Below are 19144 nucleotides of genomic sequence, written 5' to 3' on the forward strand. Positions count from 1 at the left end.
CTGTTACTGGGGAATTACAGCTAAGTATAGCCATTTAGGTTTCAGCAAGAAGAAAAAAGGTTCCCGTGGTCATGTGAGAGCGTGCGCTGCGTTCCGCAAATCATCATGCTAAGCAGTTTAATGTTAATTCTATAATACCAAAACATAACGCAAGTTATGTCACAGGACTTTACAGAGTAAGGTCAAGACATAATATTATGGGAAACCTAGCGAGTCGTGTGTAGAGGCAACACTGTAGTGAAGAAGAAGCCCCAGGTACCTGCACCGAGATGAAACTGAATCATTGAATGCAGTGGTGTCATATAAATGCACAGGGAGTGAAAAGATGGAAGCAAAGGAACTACAAAATTCATCAAAAAGGAAAGTTTGAAGCCTGATCTTAAGAGTGAAGAGGATGTCTGTCTCCTGAACTGGGAGCAGGTTCCTCAGGAGAGGGCTGAAGGTTTTGGCTGCTGTATTTAGATCATGTGGACTGAGGGATGCTGCTCGGGGTGAGCAGGCAGCCCATGTGACTGCATGTGGGTGGCAAAGGTTTTTATCATCTCCAACCCTCTTTTTTTTACTCATCACTGTAAATAAGCATTGTAAAATAAGAGGGCCGTTTCTGTGCCGTAGTCTTCCTGTCAGGAGCACTTTCCTGTTTTTCAACCCACAAAACCGCCAAATTGTACTCCTGGCATGTCACTTTTCATACAGGGTGGAGCAGTTTGAAATGCTTTGTGTGTGAATGACACATGACAAACTGGTGAAAAAACATCAAAGCAGTCAGACATGCCGAATACAAACACGTGAATTAGTCTCTTCAGCTGAACGGAGCGGATCGGTGCAGTCTAACGTACGTGTTCAAAGTGGCTGAAGTCATGTGGATCAGTGAACCAGAAAAAATTCCTGGAAAGGCAACACATGAAAGAGTGTTGGGTTGGGGAGTGACATTAAAAACTCCATACTGGTCATACAACTACGTTTTTGTGTCACATGAAAGAACAGAATGAAATGATCTGCAAAAAATTTATTGCCAAAGACAAAGTACCAAATGTTAAACTGAGAAATGAGGCTGGTTTTCGAAGAAGAAAAGCTCATTTGGAATTGGATGCCGTGCTGCATTCTTTTAACAAGGTTTGACTGTTAAAGAGACTACCTGGTTTCCTCAGTTCCCAAATATCTTCCTTTCATTCCTTGGTTTCAGAAAGCTTTAAATGTTTCTGATTCTCTCATTACAGTCCAAACTTTACACCTCATCCCAAAAAGACAAACTAAAATTTTAAATCTTAAAACATTTATACAAGAGTAATGTTTGGATCCTCGGGTGTTTGTCTGGGCCTCGTTGCAGCCCCTTAGTTCACCCAGAAATTTAAATAAGCTGTTCTGACTTCTCTGCTTCTCTTTGAGAAACTGTCTTCTGATAATGAGGCTGGTCACCCTTTTAGAGGTTTCTGAGATTGAATTCATGCACGGCAAAGAGTAAAAAAAAAAAACTGGGATAAACTGAGTGTTTCGAGCAGTCTGCAGCTCACAGGGAATATTGTGCACACACTGACCTCATCATGAGAAACTTTGTCTAATATGAAGCTCCACCGGTGAAACAGGAGATACGTGACAGGAAGTGAGGAGAAGAATACATTCAAACTGCTGCAGATTAGAGCAACGTCTAAATGGCCTCAACAGTGTACAAGTGAACTTTGACCCTTAGATATTTCACTTGAACATCATCAGGCTCCTCAGCAGAGTGCTGACAATCAGATAGTGTCTTCACATTCGGTTCAGAGGCCTGCACTGTTTTTACTCTTCTTGTATTCTGTAGATCAAGAGGATCATGTGCCACCAACTCAGAAACCTTCTCTGGCTCAGCAGACAGCTAACAAGCATTCAGATCAAGGCACTGAGTGAACAGGCAGATTTATCCCAGCTGAACATCTCTGAACGCCTGCTGCTCAGCCGGGCTCATGGACATGAGTGTGTAACTAAAGCGAGTTCACATTAACTTCTGCTTTGTGTGAGCCTGCATCACATGACTCCGTTGTCATGACCAGTCAGCATCCAGCACTCAGTCCTGATGAGATGAACACAAAGCAGCGAAAAGCTCCTTCACTCTGACGCCGCGGTGACGCCGGTTAAACCTCCGTCAGACTCCCAGTTTACTCTCCTCTCTGTCGTTCATGTGATTTCTCTGTTCTCACTACGACATCTCACATCAGCCCACAAGACCAGAGCGTAGCCGCCCTCACCCCCCCCGGGACATCTTCTTTGTCAAGCTTTATCCTCACAGGCAGCCCCGAGTCCAGACCAGGTGACTCAGACCGCTCAATGGGAGACGCTGTCTTCAGACTTCTGAGAATTAACTCTTTAAGGTCATTTTTGGGGACTTATGAGAAATATATTTGTATCGCTGTTTGTGTTCAGTTCACTGAACAGATCATTTTTATAGGCTGGAGGTTTTAGTGGTGGGAGTTTCTAATTACTTAGGTCCTGTTAGTCTGGTTCACTAGCTTTTACTCATGGATGGCAGGATGTTAAAATCCTAATCTGCTCAGCTGTGTTGGGTCAAATGCAAATATATTAAGAGATTAAATTAAAGATACAGTCCCTGGTTTTGTTGAAGCGTTCTGCAAATCCTTGAATTTTAAAAAGCCTCAGTTGTTTTTAAAATTCAATTTTCTTTATTTAAATAAAGAGAAAAAATGTAGAAAAACAAGGTCACAAAACAGAGATGAAATTAAAAAAAAATAGTTTTTAAATCAGATCCTTCTGCCCAGTCCTGACCTTAGATGCTGTTTAGCACAATGAAAAAGAAAAAAAAAAGCTTCAGATGCATCAAGTTTTATTGTGAATCTTTTTTCTCTCTTTTGTCTTTTTAAATTCTGCGTTTTCATTTAAATTGATTAAAGTTCCCATTTTTAAAATATAAAAACCCCTGACTTCTAACAAAAGGAATGTTAGTAACCTTTCGCGTCAGCAACCATTTTCAATGATATTTAATTAATCAGTTTTTCTTTCTCCACTTTCACAAACCGTTCAAATCATTTTCTCTCTTTTGTTAAAAGAATAATTTAAAAAAAGCCATTTTCTCTCATTTTTTAGTCATAAACATCCACCATAGAAGCCGCAGCACCACAATTTTTGAGATTTTTTTTTCTCTTGGGTGATGAGATGTAAATGACGTTAACAAAGAACATGACGTTTTTGAAACTAGAATTTTGGGTTTGTCCGAATCCTGTCCGTCTCTGACCTCGCTGACCCCTCCTCACCTTAAATCTATGGCTTTGAGGCTCCCTGCTGTGATGAGTTAGACCCAGTGCTTTCCACATGACAGCCCCCCCCATCCCAGAAGAAAAAAGAAAAACTGCAAATATTCTGATAATTTATCACACAAAAACAGCATTAACATTAAAACATCTATATGCACATTTCAAGTTCTGTTTAGAGCAGGGGCGGATGTGCTTTCGGGGCGGATGTGAAGCAGGGGGGTGGGAGCGGTTTGGTTGTAAGAAAAAAAGAAAAAAAAAACTGGAGTAAGAGCGACTGAATGGGAAAGCTTTCTGTTAAGAACCTCCACCCTCCTCAGCGCCTCTAGAGCCTGCGCCTCAGGAACATCTCCCTCCTTTCTGGGAGAGCACCCGAGAGGACACGAAACACCTCAGCCTCTCTAGCCTTCCATCACGTCTTTGTGCTCAAATAACATCGAAAAGAACGAGCCCCAGCAGATGTGAGACCATCACTCTTTACCTTTTGTCGGATTATCAGTTTTAATGAGTTCCGCTTTCTTTGGCTCAACATCAGCATCAACTGAGCACTGCCATCCTCCTCCTCATCATCATCCTGTTTGTCTTAGTCCTCGTTCTCTGTCTTCATTCATCAAGGTGAGGTTGACATTTTTCACCTGTTTCCTGACAAAATAAAAGCTTGAATTTAAAGCCTGGATGTGCCTCTGTTACACTACAGTGTTGGCCTTTGTTTCAGGGCTTTAAGCCTCATGCCCTAATCCTGCTCTATAAGTAGTGCTGTAGCTTTGTAAAAATCCCCTCAGTCATTCCACTGATTTCTAAATGATGTCTGCTCAATGGATGAAACGTGCTCTTTTATATTTCACAGCTTAGACATTACCTAATACTACAACTGAAAGAAACCACTAGTAACAAACATCCGAGTCAGAGAACCGTGCCGTTACGGCTTCCTGTCCTGCTGAATTTCTAATTGCTGTGAACGAGGGTGGAGAATTTAAGAAAGCAGTTTGTGTTTGCTTTTACATGCAGCCTGCAGGCAAGATGTCACACAGAAGTCTCTTTCTCCTCTCTGAGGCACATCACAAGCATGGGACAAGCAGAACAAATGTAATATGGGGCATAGGAAATGCATGCGAACAATAAGTGGTCCAAGTTTGAACTTTAACGCTGAAACAAATGACTGAACACGAAAAGGCTGAGCCACCTCTTTGATGGAAACATTAAAACTAAGAGGAAATCTGATGTGAGCATCATGAATATTATTTATTCATGTGTAGATGGGAGCATCCATGAGAAACTGGCATCTAGAATGTGTTCATTGACAGCTTTTCCCTTTTATGTCTGTATTAAGTGGGTGAGGGAAGTATATATAACAGCGACAGATGAAGACGGGTTAAAGAAATGTACAATAAATGGCAGTAATTCTGGTTCTACCCGGAAGAAAGAATTTTCCTGGCTGGATTTCTTTCTTCTTTTTAAAAAACAAAACAAAACATTATTATTCCACAAAGAAAATTCCTATAAATGTTAGGTCTGAATCCGGACACTGCTGGAGACAATGTAAACATGTGATGGAGGTCAGCTGACCACCATCACATGTTTTGGAATTTTCCAGCAATCTTATTGGTTAGAGCTGGTAACATAGTTTCAAGTCATACCAGGGTTTGATACTCACTGTAGTTTTGATTCATATTTTAATAATCTATCAACTGATTTAAACAGTCAACCCAAATATCTTGAATGGCCAAATGACTGATTAAAAATTCCACTCTCGCCCCTGTGGGCAGTCATTACCCTTCAAGCTCGGGTCCTCTACCAGAAGCCATGAGGGTCCTGCACAGTATCTTAGCTGTTCCTAGGACTGCACTCCTAGGAACAGGAGTGCAGTCCCGGGATCTGCTGGAGCCACTCTGCTAGCTTGGGAGTCACTGTACCAACTGCTCCGATTAACACTGGGACCACTGTTACCTTCACCCTCCACTTCTTCTCGAGCTCTTCTCTGAGCCCTTGGTACATCTCAAGTTTCTTGTGTTCCTTCTTCATGATGTTGCTGTTATTCACTATCGCTACGGCCATCTTCCTCTGCTTGTCCACAGGATCTTAGCTCCGTCATTCTCCACCACCATAGGGGGTGTCTCCCATTTGACCTCAGGATTTCCAGGCCATTTTCAGCACAAATGTATCTGTATACTATATCGGCCACTTGGTTATGGCGTTTCATGTATGCCCTGCCTGCTAGCATCTTGCACCCTACTGTTATATGCTGGATTGTCTCAGGGGCATCTTTACACAGCCTTGCACTTGGGGTCTTGCCTGTTGTGGCAGACCCCACTCTCTATGGATCTTGCGCTCAGAGCTTGTTCCTGTGCTGCCATGATTATTGCCTCTGTGCTGTCTTTCAGTCCAGCTTTGTCCAGCCACTGGTAGGATTTCTGGATGTCAGCCACTTCCCTTATCTGCTGGTGGTACATAACATGCAAGGGCCTGTCTTTCCTCTTCCTCCTCTTTCTTGGGTTTCTGCTGCCTGAGGTATTCACTGAGCAGGCGGTCGGTTGGGGCCATCTTCCTAATGTATTTGTGAATGTTTGTTTTCTCAACCTGGACCATGGTTCTGACACTCACCAGTCCTTGGTCTCCTTTATTTGGCTTAGCATACAGTCTCAGGGTGCTGGACCTGACCATGCATGGTCAGGAGCTTCCTCGTCTTGATATCAGTGGCTTCTGTCTTCTCCTTTGGCCAGCTTATTATCCCAGCAGTGTACCTGGTCACTGCCAGGGCATAGGTGCCAATTGTCTGTATCTTTCCCATTCACTTCAGGTCTTGCCTGACCCTCTGTAGGTACAGTGGGGCAAAAAAGTATTTAGTCAGCCACCGATTGTGCAAGTTCCCCCACTTAAAATGATGACAGAGGTCAGTAATTTGCACCAGAGGTACACTTCAACTGTGAGAGACAGAATGTGAAAAAAAAATCCATGAATCCACATGGTAGGATTTGTAAAGAATTTATTCGTAAATCAGGGTGGAAAATAAGTATTTGGTCAATAACAAAAATACAACTCAATACTTTGTCAATAAAAAAAAGAAGTGCTGTGAGACACCATGAGGAGTTGCTCTTTTATATACACAGTCTGTGAGTGAACAGCAATCGGTGACTTTTTTGTGTAAGTCACAGCATCTTAAAGAAGGATAAAGCCACTGTTTTCCCCCTGCAGCAGTCTCACCATGTATCTGGAGAACAAAACCAGCCTGGAGATTGAAATGTCTCAGACGGCATCCCAAGGCCACCAGGGCAGGAGCAGCCTCAGGTCACCGAAGGCGGTGGCAGGGAACTTCGGGGAACTATGTCTGCTGGAGGGCATCTCGGAGAGGCTAGACACCCAGAAGCTGCAGCAGTCTGCAGGACAATGCGTCATCCACACTGAGGGCTTCGTCCCCATTCGACAAGAGGACGGGTAACTACTGTGTTCTCATGATCATTCATGAATGACATCCACCATTGGAGGGGAAAGATACTGTAGGGCAGGGATGGGCAACCCCAAGGGCCGGTGTCTTGCAGGTTTTTAGAGCTCACCCTGGGTCAACACACCTGAATCAAATGATCAGTTCATTATCAGGCAGCTGGAGAACTTCAAGACATGTTGAGGAGGTAATTTAGCCATTTAAATCAGCTGTGTTGGATCAGGGACACATCTAAAACCTGCAGGACACTGGCTCTTGTGACCTGGAGTTCCCTACCTCTGCTGTAGGGGGTCTAGCTGGGGGTCCTTCCCTAGACTGAAGTTCTAGGTGAGAAAGAGGGAGTGAAAGAAAGCTGCTCAAGGCTTTTTGATTAAAGGTTAAGATAAGTTTTGGAACATGGAGCTTTACAGCACAGAATAATAAGGCATAATTCTACTTGGCCGCAGTTACGGTTCTTTGCAGAATGAATTTAATCCATTTAAATTTGTGTTCTCTCCAATAGTCTTCTGTTTACAACAAGCAAACAATCAAATCAAACTACATATATATATATATATGTATGTATATATATATATATATAATGTTCTTCCTCTACACCCCCCCCCCCAATTTTTTTGCACATGTCGAGGAGCGTGTCAGGCTACATTTCACTGTGTGTTATACTTGTATAACTATGCATGTGACAAATAAAGAACCTTGAACCTTGAACCTTGAAAAGCTGAAACAGGTTTTCAGTTAGAAAAACCAAAAAGATATTTTAGAACAAAAAACAAGAAAAAGACCAGGCGAAGGAAACAAACCAAGAATCCAAAGCCAGGGAACATTGAACACACTGAGCACAAACAGACAAGGCCAAAAGGAAAGCCTGTACATGAGACAGGAAGCTTTTGAAACCAGTGAGATATGACCCTGCTTTCTCCCTCAGCTCAAGTGAGTGTTTTGGCATCTTTCAGCTTTCAGTTTTGGTTGTGACACATCTTTACTTTAACTTTGGTTCATTCTCATTACTTTCATCAGCTGTTTCTCAGGTTAAGACTGTTTGTTGTGTTTTTAAGCAGAAGCCCTCATTCTCTCTTACTGGATTATCTGAAATAAACACATAACAAGAATTTAAACCACACATGCAGAAACATATTACACATGCTCTGCTGGCCAAATCCTCTCATGGATGCATGAATATACATGTATAAGGCCTGATTTTCGTGTGTGTGTCGGTGGGTAGCTAAAATAGCCGGGGTGGGGTGGGGTTAATCTCAAACCTGTGGCTGTGGTGGTATTGGGATTAAAGTGAGGTATTTTTCTGCTTCATTAACCAAATTAAAGTTGTAAATGATAAAAAGTGGAACACGGGGCAGGCATGGTAACAGAAACCTAAAGACCAGAACATACAAATACTACACAAAGCAAAAGAACCAAAGCCAGAAATATAAACTACACTTTAGAATACTAAATAAACCAGAATCCAAAGAGTCAAAAAGTCCAAAACCACAACAACAATGGGTCAAAGACTCAGGACCATGACAGTAGGTGCTCAATAAAATAAGTGGTGCTCTCCAGCAGAGGGCAGCTTTCTCTCTGAGCTTTTTGAGGTTTGAACATCTGTCATGTGACAGATCGGGCCACATGACTTAATGGTTACGAAGCTAACTATAGTTAGCTATAGTTTTAGTATTAACAGTTATACAGACATAAGAAGACGATGGTGAGCTGAGCTATTTTTTATTAAATAAAGGACTAATAATAAAAAAAAACTAGACAGACTTTTTTTCCCCACTACACATACACAAGGTTGTAGGACAACACCCAAGTAGAAACAATGAAGGAATTAGAGGAAATACAAAGATTTCCTGGAGGCAGGAAAATCAACTGACAAAATAAAACAGGAAAAAACAAAAGGGAGACTAAAACAAGGAAATATGACAGACCGTGGGAACATAAAGGGATGCTCATTTAGAGGACAAGTGTTCTGAATTCTTGACCTGAAAAATGTGCGCAGTGAAAAAAAAGAAAATGTGAAGAGGAACTGTTAACCTGCAAGCTTACTGATGTTTCACATCATAGATAATCCCCTATTTTGAAACATCGTATGACCAAAATTTACAGAAAATATTTAACTCAAGAGGAAAGTGTTTACAGAGGTCAGAGGTCAAAAATGTATTTTCCCATAAACTTCTACAGGATCAAAATCTGCTCTCACCCCCTAGTGACCTTCTGATAGAATACAGGTTTAAGCCACTTCCAAAGAGAAGGTAAAACAATAGTTTAGACAAAGTTGAAAAAACAGACACTGTTTTTGCAGGAAATTCAAATGGTAGAAGTTTCTCAAGTGAAAATTAAGTCTAGTATCATCAGTGAGTTGGTCACGATGGCTGTTGGTTGTAGGTGTTCCAAACAGACCAACTATTTTTTGCTTAATATCCTTTAAATACTCCGCAGTGAAGGGAAATGTTTCTGCTAAGTCACATCTACTAGACAGGATCAGAGTGGAAATATGGAAAAAAGGGAGGTGAAAACATTTGTAGACATGCAGTAAATCTCTTTATGGGTGTATAAAATTATCAGAGGGATTAATGGGGCGGACTTGCCAGATGTAATCTTGTCCTTTATCCACTAAACTTGCCACATTCATTACTTCAAAACACCTTCACAAAACTGTCTGTGAGGAGTTCAATGATGCCCACTAACTCAATAACAACAAATACAGGAGGTATATTTTATAACTGGAGAATTCTCTCTCAGTACAATAGAAATTTAATAAAAATGTCACAAAAAAGACGCCCGACTTCTTGAGCCTTATAATAATACAGTAATCAATGGCCATTACATTGTAAAAAAATATTGTTATATAAAAGAAAAGAACTTGATTCTGTCACAGACTGGTTTAATCACCTAAAACTTTTGGCAAGCAAAGGTTAAAATACCTGAAGATTATAGGATTAGCTGTGGGGGACTTTACATTTTCAAAGGTTTACGTCAGTTTGGACACATTATAACAGCCGTCACCTCATAGGTTCCCTGAAACAGTGGATTACAGGTTTTTTTTTTTAAACTTGACCACTGATGCTGCACTTTCAGCATGTGATAATATGATAGATGAAAACAAATATAGTGTGTATGCGTGGCTGTTGATTATAAGAGGTTACTGGATGCAGCAGCAGGGTGATAAAGCCTTTCAATGGATCATGTTTCAGAAACGCTTTGTTTGGTTACTTTCTAACCCCTTTTTTAAAAAACTAATTGTATTCTGTTGCATTTGTAGTTTCAGGAAAAATTTCAGTGCTGTCAACATCCTCAGAGGAAAAACTAACTCAGCCAACCTCACAGAGAGGTCGCCTCTGCTGCGATTCTCTCAAGATGACAGGTGAGTCTTTCCTCAGGCTTTTCATGGGCATATTGCTCTAAACCCTAAGATGCTCAAAATGAAACAAAAATAATAATTACACGTGGGATTAGGTAAAAAAGATAAATAATCAGTTTATTTAGTTGATTCTTATAAAACCTCCACCGTATTTAGCTACTTAGCAATTGTTAGCAAGCAGTTCTTAGCTGTTACAGTGCATGAGTCATAAACTGGATATAAGTTTATAACAAAACAAGGTCATCCTGATTGTGGAGTCTCGCTGTGTGAGTCTTAGCTGCTGTCAGGCTTTTATTTTAAGCCAGAAGTGATGATATTTGGACAAACAGGCACAGTTCAGTTCAGCTGTCATGTAGAATGAAACTATTTTTAAAGGAATTTTAAGATGGGAGTGTGCGGGCACTGGCTCAGCTTTGGAGCCAGCCTCTAGTGGACAGAACTGGAACTGCAGGTTGTTGGGCTTCATTGACTTTTTAGGTTGATGCTTCATAGTTTATGTACACACACACACACACACACACACAGACGCACACACACACACAGACGCATACAAACATGCAGTGTGAAGCCAGCATTTTCATTTGAGCTTAACAAAAGTGCAAATTTACTCTGCTAGTTTTGAGCTTGGGTTATCAGTCAGCATCAGAGTGAAGACAATATGATCAGAGTTACTTATGCAGTATTTCTAAGGAGGCTTCTCAGACAACATACAACCAGCCAGCAACTTAATGTATTAGAAATTTCAAGTTTTATGCTACATTGACATGCTCAGTATTTTTAATACTGCAAAAGTTAATATATATTTTTAATACTGAGCAGCTAATTGAGATATTAGAACCTCACTTATAATAATTTTGTTCCATCTACTACTGACCTGTACAACGGTCATATCAGAATCTATCATTTGTGACACTGCTTTCTACAAACAGTTACACAGATGTGGACATGCAGCCCATTTTGTGACAGATGATGTCAGCCAGGAGTCACGATTAACTTTTGCAGATGATATTGTGATCTGTTGTGAGAAAAGGAAGCAGCTGGAAGAGAGCCTGTAGAGGTGGATACTTTGGTGAGAAGAGGATTAAAGTCAGTAGAAGCAAGACAGAATATATGTGTGTGAATGCGAGGGAGACAGGTGTAACAGGAGGGAGGAAGAGAGGAAGACCACAGGGAAGATTAATGGATGTAGTGATGGAGGACATGCAGTGGAGGATGCTGGAACACGGTGAGGTGGAGGCAGATGATCTGCTGTAGCTTCAAGAAAAATAAGCTTTAGTAATCAAAAAACACACTTAAATGACTAATAAGTTAAAAAAAAATTTATAAACATGTTTTTTGTAATGTCTTATTATATGTTATCTGGAAATTGTCATTGTTAAACTCCAAGGTTTTTACAGAAGCAGTTTTATAATCGGGAATATTTTTCCTTAAAAGGGGACTGTGTGTGTGTGTGTGTGTGTGTGTGTGTGTGTGTGTGTGTGTGTGTGTGTGTGTGTGTGTGTGTGTGTGTGTGTGTGTGTGTGTGTGTGTGAGTGAATGTGCATTCATATCATTGTGGGGACCAAAAATTGGAAGTTTACTATACTTGTGGTGGTAGGACTCATCTCCGGGAATGACGAGATTTTAGGAGACAGAGAGGCGAGAAAACTCACACCCCAATTCAGATCAATGGAAACCCTGTGGAGAAAGTCTCTAATTTTAAATACCTCGGTGTTTATATCAACGAGGACCTTAATTGGAACACACATACGGACTTCCTCATCAACAAAGGCAGACAGCGCCTCTATCATCTGAGGCGTTTAAAGAGGTTTAAGATCTCCAAGAACATCCAGAGGAGATTCTACACCGGGGTCATTGAGAGCATCCTGTGTAATAACATCACGGTGTGGTACGGGAACTGCACAGTACAGCAACAGAAAGCCCTGCAGAGGGTCGTGCGCACAGCTGAACGCACTATGGGAACATCTTTACCAACACTGCAGGACATCTACGCTGAAAGGTGCAGATCCCGGGCCATCAGGATCACTAACGACTCCAGCCATCCCGCTTACAAACTGTTCAGGCCACTGAGGTCAGGGAAACGCCTCTGTAGCCTGAAAACAAGAACTGAAAGGTTCAGGAGGAGTTTTTACCCACAAACAGTGAGACTCCTCAATCAAAACACAAATCGGACAACATGATGGACAATTCCATACACAGTATATAATTTTCCTTTGAGTTTTATCCTTATTTTTATTTGTATTTTATCATATACATCTGTATTTATGTAAATACGTACACTTTAGCTCTTAACTATTACAGCGTAATATTTTGCACGATATTATACATTTTTATACTTTCATATAGATATTTTTTATTATAAGTTTAGTAAGATGCACAGTCGGGGGGGGGGGAGTACTTTTTAGCCGGAAAAAACATTTCACTGTGTGTTGTACTAGTTATAACTACATGTGACAAATAAATAAAGAATTGAATTGAAGAATTGAATACTTGTGGGGACCAACAAGTGGGGGGACCAAAATCCCGGTCCCGACGAGTTTGAAGGCATTTTTGACACTCAGAATGTCGTTTTAATGACAAGTTACAATTGGGTTATTGTTAGGTTTAGGGTTAGGCATTCATTTTTAATTGCTAGGGTTAAGGCTAAGGGGCTAGGGAAAGCATTATGTCCCCACAAGATATGAATACCCAACATGCGTGTGTGTATGTGTGTGTATGTCTTTAATGCCTCATGTTAGGCACAAATACAATGGAACATTAGTGGTTGTATTAAATGAAATGACTCATCCTACAAGTGTGTTGTACTGCCCTTCTTACAGGGTTGTACAACAGACTTATGGGATGATGGGAGAAACATTTTTTAATTTTAGACCTCTGCGATCTGCAGCTGCTGAGTGTTGTGTTTATTTTTTTATATTGAGGTGTAGTGATTGATGAGGGGCTGAGACTGTGATTATTCATTTTCCAGCATAACCTACATGACCCTACATGACCCCAGCTTTGTTGGAGGGGAGGAGCCCTGGAACAACGGCTCCCTGGACGTGGAGAGGCGGTACCGGCTGGGCAGCGAGGTCACCAGCCTGTCGCTATCGCACTCCAGCTCCTCGGAGAAGTACGACCCTCTGGACAACCTCAACCTCAGCTTCAGGTTCACAAGCAATGTGAAGTGAGTCCCAACTTCTTTTCTCCATTTGATCCCTCAGTGTGATGCCATTATTCCTCAGAGAAACAGATAAAAGTGCTTAAGGAAAAGTAGGGCCAGTGGAAAAAGATAATTATTATCATGTTACAGATTAATCTTGAAACCGTTTTATGGGGCCTGAGCCTCTTGGTTTAAAACCAATAGTATCACACCAAGCTCATTCAATTTAACTCACTATCCACTTTTTGGTCTTTCCAGATGCTGCTTCAAAGTCTCCAAAACTGCCACCATCTTTGCATTTGTTGTTCTCTGCAGTGTAAGTATATATGTCCCCGTAGAACAGACACCACCGCATAATAAAATGGAAAGTATAACATGGTAAAAACCTAATTACTACAAAAAAAGCTGTTTGGTATTACTGAAATCACTGAAAGTTAATGATAGCTAGGTCAGCTGCTTTCCTCTGTTTTTTAATACTAACCTTAGCTAATCACCTCTTGGTCTGTTTACTCTTCACTGGATTAAATCAAATAAAACACCACATTTTAGACCATTTTCATAAAAACTGCATTCACTGAATCTGTGTAGTGCATCTTTGTGGTGGTAGGGTGTGGTTTGTGGCTCAGCTATAGGAGGGAGAGGTGTGGCAGGATGACTGGCTGGTAGTGGATGCAGGGGGGAAGCGGAGCTGTCTGCAGAGACAGTGCAGCTCCAGCCATGCAGAGCATCAGAGCTGTTTTCAGTTGTAAACACTGTAAATAAAGCACAGTGTGTCGTCACTAAAATTACCTGCTATGATCCTGTTTAAAATATGTTCTTTATAAAATATATCGATGACTTTATTCTGGTTCCAGCTGTTCTTCAGCATGTATCCTGATCGAGACAACCCCTGGAGGATGCTGGCAGTCTCTTCCACAGAGAGTTTCTGTATCCTTTCCAGTGACTTACCGTAGACATGCCCTACTAGTTCTGAGATCACAGCAAAGAGGAGAGGGCTGGTGTGGATTTAATGCCCCCCGTTCATTTCAAATGCACAACATTCAATGTGTCTGGATTTTTCTCTTGACCGCCCACGTCTCACAGCAATGAATGTGACTGATTTTCGGGACAATGCTTTACTGAAGCTACAGGTGGCCGGGCCTTTTGCAGGGGGGATGATAGATTTGACCACTCAGGAGTACATCCTCATTCAGGTAGAGCAGACCGAGCAGCCAGGACAGCGGCGGAGGAGGACTCAGCAGGTGAGAGCAGCCTCGAGCTCCAACTTCCTCGCAGTATTATTACACTAATGAGATTCTGCCTCATTTATATTGTGCTGTTTGTAAACAGGTGACTCATAATTGGACCATCCCTCTACATGCAGAAAGAAGCGACCAGATAGTGGAAACAAAAACCTTTGAGATGCTCAACAGGTACTCAGAATACTGTGACAGTGTATTGATATGACCGCCTCGGTTTTAATGGTCACATGGGCCTAAAAGTAGTTCTGGTTATCACTGGGGTTGTTTATGTGATATACAAAAACAACAAAACCAATAATAATTTTAAAGCTAACCTTTCTGACTTTCAAAGCAGTGTAGTTTGCACGCTTTCTACCACCTTTACTGTCATATTTCTGACTCTTTGTGTGTGCATTTATCATTTAGAGTGTGTAACATTTATCCCAGTTAGAAGCCACTGGTGTCAGAGACATGCACAATATATCAAGCGAGCAAGTCTGCTGGTTCAAGAGAGCAACTCTTTACTCTCTGTTCTGGTTTTTTTTAAAGTCACTTTCTTTGACTTTTTTTTTTTTTTTTTGCTTGATAAGCCTGGACATGTTTTCGACTTGATCTACGTTCCTTTGGTCAGGAGCTCTGCAGATACAAATGGCTGAGATGAGTTTCTGGGAGAGTTTGAAGTAGAACTGCTGCTCCTTCACTTTAAAAGGAGCCAGCTTGAGCATCTGATTAGATCCCTCCTGGGTGTCTGAGCTCTGAGGCTTCTGGGGCTCAAACACTGAACAAATCTCTGTAGGATGGCCTTCTTTCATCTTATCAATATCACTGAAATTACAAACATCCTGTCTCAGAGGGATGCTGAAAAAGTATTTCGCGCATTTGTTACCTCTATGCTGGACTGATGTAATTCTTTATTATCAGCTTTAAGAAGCTCCTTGTGGTTCCTACAGTTTCTAAAAATAGAAATGGAGGCAGAGCCTAGAGGTTTCAGGCCCTTCTTTGGTACCCAGCTTGGATTCAGGAGACAGACATCCTCTCTTCTTTAAGATTAGGCTTAAAACTTTCCTTTTTGATAAAGGTCATATATTTATGGCTGAACCATCCCTTAGTTTTGCTGCAATAGGCTCAGGCTGGTGGGAGACTTCCCATGATGCACTGAGACCTTTTTCACTGCTGCGCCTTGTCGTCATTAACTTCTCTCTTCTGCAGCTCGAGTTTTGTGCTGTTTGTGGTCCCTCTTTTCCTCTTCTATTCCCCCTCACTCCCCCCAGTTATGGCAGATGGCTGCACCTCTCTGGGCCTGGTTCTGCTGGAGGTCTCTTCCTGTTGAAAGGGAATTCTGCATAGCGTGTTGTCCTTTTGTCTCTTTATAAAGACTTTACTGAATGTGATGTACTATAATGATTGGTGTTGTGAATTAGTCCCACAGAAATAAATGTAAATGAAAAACAATTAATTGAATAAAATGTGTTTGATAGGTGGCATTGATTTTGAAAGCGCTATGACACCCACCGAAAAGGAGCAAATTAAACAATATAACTTGACTTAAGGTGTTTCTGGTGTTTTGTCTTTGCTGATAGATTTCTGACAGACGGTCGTAATTCCAGCAAAAGCAATGAAAGATGATCATTCCCACCATTCTTGTTGCCATTTCATTTCTTGCACAGTGATCCCATCGCCATCACAATTCAGGCGTTCCTGCAGGATAACGAGGTGGTGCCGCTATCCATGACCCACCAGCCGCTTTACGTCAGCGTGGAGACACAGGTGGCCATCGCTGGAATCATCCTAGCTGGGGTCTATGTTCTCATCATCTTTGAGGTAAATAGCCTGTGGTGCTCACGCTCTTCTACGGATGATGAACGAGCTTGTTTTCGGTGTCTGTGGAAGAGTTTGAAATGTGAAACGCACAGTTCAGCGCGGCCCGCGAACAACAACGACACACTCACACAAGAACACTGGACCGCATGTGTGATATTATGCTACGAGCACAAAGTAAACAGAAGTATGCTCATTGAGTCAGAATGAGGACCGGGAAACTGAATCTCCAGAGCTGCGTTTAGTTCAGACATCATTTTTTAATCCGAGAATTAAAAACATTTCACTGTCAGAGAAAAAGAAAACAGGTGGGATTTATAAAATTGATTATGGCTGAATTCCATTCAGCTGCTCCACTTTCAGGCTCCTGGTATTGTTCATGCTGGCTCACTGTCACACTCCTATGGCCTGCAGGGACACTTGAAATAGAGCAGAGCAATCGTTAACGGTATAAGCAGCACCTGTGCTTTTCCTACTCTGCCAAGTCATGGAAAAAAAAAGAGCCTCACCGGTATCTCATTGCCACACAGGTGTTTTTATTTCGCCTGATTAGACTTCTTCTGCCAGTGAGCATGTGCAGTATGTGCCTCAGTGGCAGCGCCGCCCCACTTGTGTTAACTTTATTAGATTCGATGCACCTGTCAGAGCGGGACAATTGACTAAACTTTGCCCTCCTCAGTTAATGGTGCTGAAGTGTGTCTATGATTGCACATAGTACTGGACTGGGATTTGGCAACACTGAATGATGACTGCTCCCAACACAATTAAATCAGACAGATGACAGCAGCCAAACAGAAATGGGGAGCTATGTTATTAGTTTTTAAAAAAAGCTACTTCTGTGTCATTACTATAAAATGACTGTGTTCCTCATATTATATGTTGTATTTTCCAATAAGAATTCACTTAACTAAAAGATGAGCTCTGTTGACATGGGTCTGTGGACACCACAGACTGTGCTGAACTTAAAGAAAGTCATTTATTGATTGATTGCAAAACAGAGCCCAATGAGGAAAACCTGATAACATACTGAGGAGAATCACTAGACCAAGGAGAACAGATGCTCTGACAAAGGGGGAGGCAGCAACTGTAAATTTACACACAGTATGGCAGTAGAGGAAGTGGAAACAGGTGGGGAGAATGAGAGACAGCTGAACTAAATCACAGAAGAGGAGACAAAAGCACAGCACAAGGAACGCTGAAGCTCAAAATAAAGCAGGAAGTGAAATAAGCTCATAGAGCTCCCCCTAAAGGTCAAGGGCTATACTAAAACTTCGATGTTTTACAATGTTTATATCGCAGCATGCTAACATGCAACCTTTGACCTATGAGCTTTAAGCATTACATAATAAAGTCATATATATTTTATTATCTTTGCCCATATGATTTGAACAGAATTGGCTGAAATCTTCAGCTGTTAAAACGTGACATTTTCAGATATCCAGTGTGTGATTTTGCAATATTTTGTAGTCATTGTGACATCAAAGGGCATTGGATTGAAAAAACAAAGTGGTGGTTTCTTGAATTTTTTTCCAAGGATAACTTTGACCTTGGGTGCTAATAATGAAGGTCAAATGCTCGTACTGAATTTCAAATTTGGTGTGACCTTGACCTGATTTTTGCCAAAATTAAATCAGCTCAAGCTGTTATTGATATCTACCATCACACAAAATTTGAGCAGGATATCTTGGAAACTGTAGACCATAGACTGCTAACAAACAAACAAACAGAACAGATTGCATGCTTCCCTCCTTCAGCGGGAGAGTGAACATTAGACTTGACACAGATGCATTAAACTCTAAAACAAGAGCGGATTAAATGCACTAAGTGGAAAAATACATAAAACAATACAAACACTTAGAAAACCAAGAGTATTTAGATAAACAAAACTCCCAAAACACTGTAAATTGACTCAAGACCTTGATATGATATGACCAGCAGTGCATCATGTCTTGTTTTGGTTGAGCTTTTTAACATCCACGCAACCAAGTCTTTTTGCAACCAGAGCACTTGCCCCCTGCTGGACACTAAGAAGAATGCATGTTTCAGGCAGCAGTCAGATACTTTTCTGATCTGCATCATTAATGGATGATTAATATATGACTTATATAATCAGATGAGTATCAATCTCTGAAACCGCTATCACTTTGAGGAGGTTCTTGGTTTGTGGCTTTAGATATGAGTTTTACTTCCACCCAGCGTTTGCTTGTTTAAATCAGACAGACTCCTCTGTCTGAGAGCATGTGAACTCACTAAACTGTACCGACGGGGTCGCTGGGACATGAAAGTCAAGCGCAGGCCTTGAGAGATGACAGCGCAGTTTTACTCTGCACGCTCGCTCATGCGTCGCTTGTGTAACTGACAGATCCTCTCACAGAAGCTGTAATTCAAAGACAGAGGGATCGTCTCAGAAAGAGATGAGCATGCAGTGCACGAGCGCTCAGGATGCTGTCTGACTTCGGTGCTGTCAGGTCTCCATTTGCTAATGTCTCACTCATCCACAGAATTATGCTTTTAGTCTCTAGTCTGATAACTTGACGCAGCCTCCTAATGAGTGAGTGCATATGCAGTCTCTCACATTTAGGGTATTCTGAATGCTGAGCTCAAACAAAGGGATTTGTCAGTGTTGGTAATTGGGCACCAGTTTGTGATTTTTTTTTTAATGGGCATTTCAGTGAAATGTTCTAAAAGATCTGAAGTAAAGAACTGTGATGTAATTTTTATTTTGTCAGTTTTGAGACAGGCTGAGGCTGAAGAAAGTTTCGCTGCTTTTGTTCCACTTTACTCATTATTTAAGCAGAAGTATTAAGACAAATAGATTATAAATGTCTACAGAGTGTCTGAGCTATTATTCATTGTGAGTGACAAGACCCAGTTTAGTGCTGAGCAGTTCACAAAGGTCGGTAATGCATTAAAGACACTGCGACT

General features: G+C 41.3%; 1 protein-coding gene across 1 annotated transcript in view; it reads left to right on the forward strand.

Moving 5' to 3' along the window:
- Nucleotides 1-3556: 3556 nt before the first annotated feature.
- Nucleotides 3557-19144, forward strand: part of oca2 (oculocutaneous albinism II) — a 63641-nt gene continuing 48053 nt past the window's right edge. Inside the window, exons 1-9 of the mRNA XM_026159767.1 lie at nucleotides 3557-3857; nucleotides 6435-6674; nucleotides 9941-10042; nucleotides 13008-13205; nucleotides 13440-13497; nucleotides 14036-14108; nucleotides 14265-14422; nucleotides 14511-14593; nucleotides 16069-16222. Of these exons, the coding sequence (XP_026015552.1) occupies nucleotides 6445-6674; nucleotides 9941-10042; nucleotides 13008-13205; nucleotides 13440-13497; nucleotides 14036-14108; nucleotides 14265-14422; nucleotides 14511-14593; nucleotides 16069-16222 (1056 nt within the window). The 5' untranslated portion in view covers nucleotides 3557-3857; nucleotides 6435-6444. The remainder of the gene's footprint in view (nucleotides 3858-6434; nucleotides 6675-9940; nucleotides 10043-13007; nucleotides 13206-13439; nucleotides 13498-14035; nucleotides 14109-14264; nucleotides 14423-14510; nucleotides 14594-16068; nucleotides 16223-19144) is intronic.

This window comes from Astatotilapia calliptera, chromosome 23, assembly GCF_900246225.1.
Source record: "Astatotilapia calliptera chromosome 23, fAstCal1.2, whole genome shotgun sequence".
Taxonomy (NCBI): domain Eukaryota; kingdom Metazoa; phylum Chordata; class Actinopteri; order Cichliformes; family Cichlidae; genus Astatotilapia; species Astatotilapia calliptera.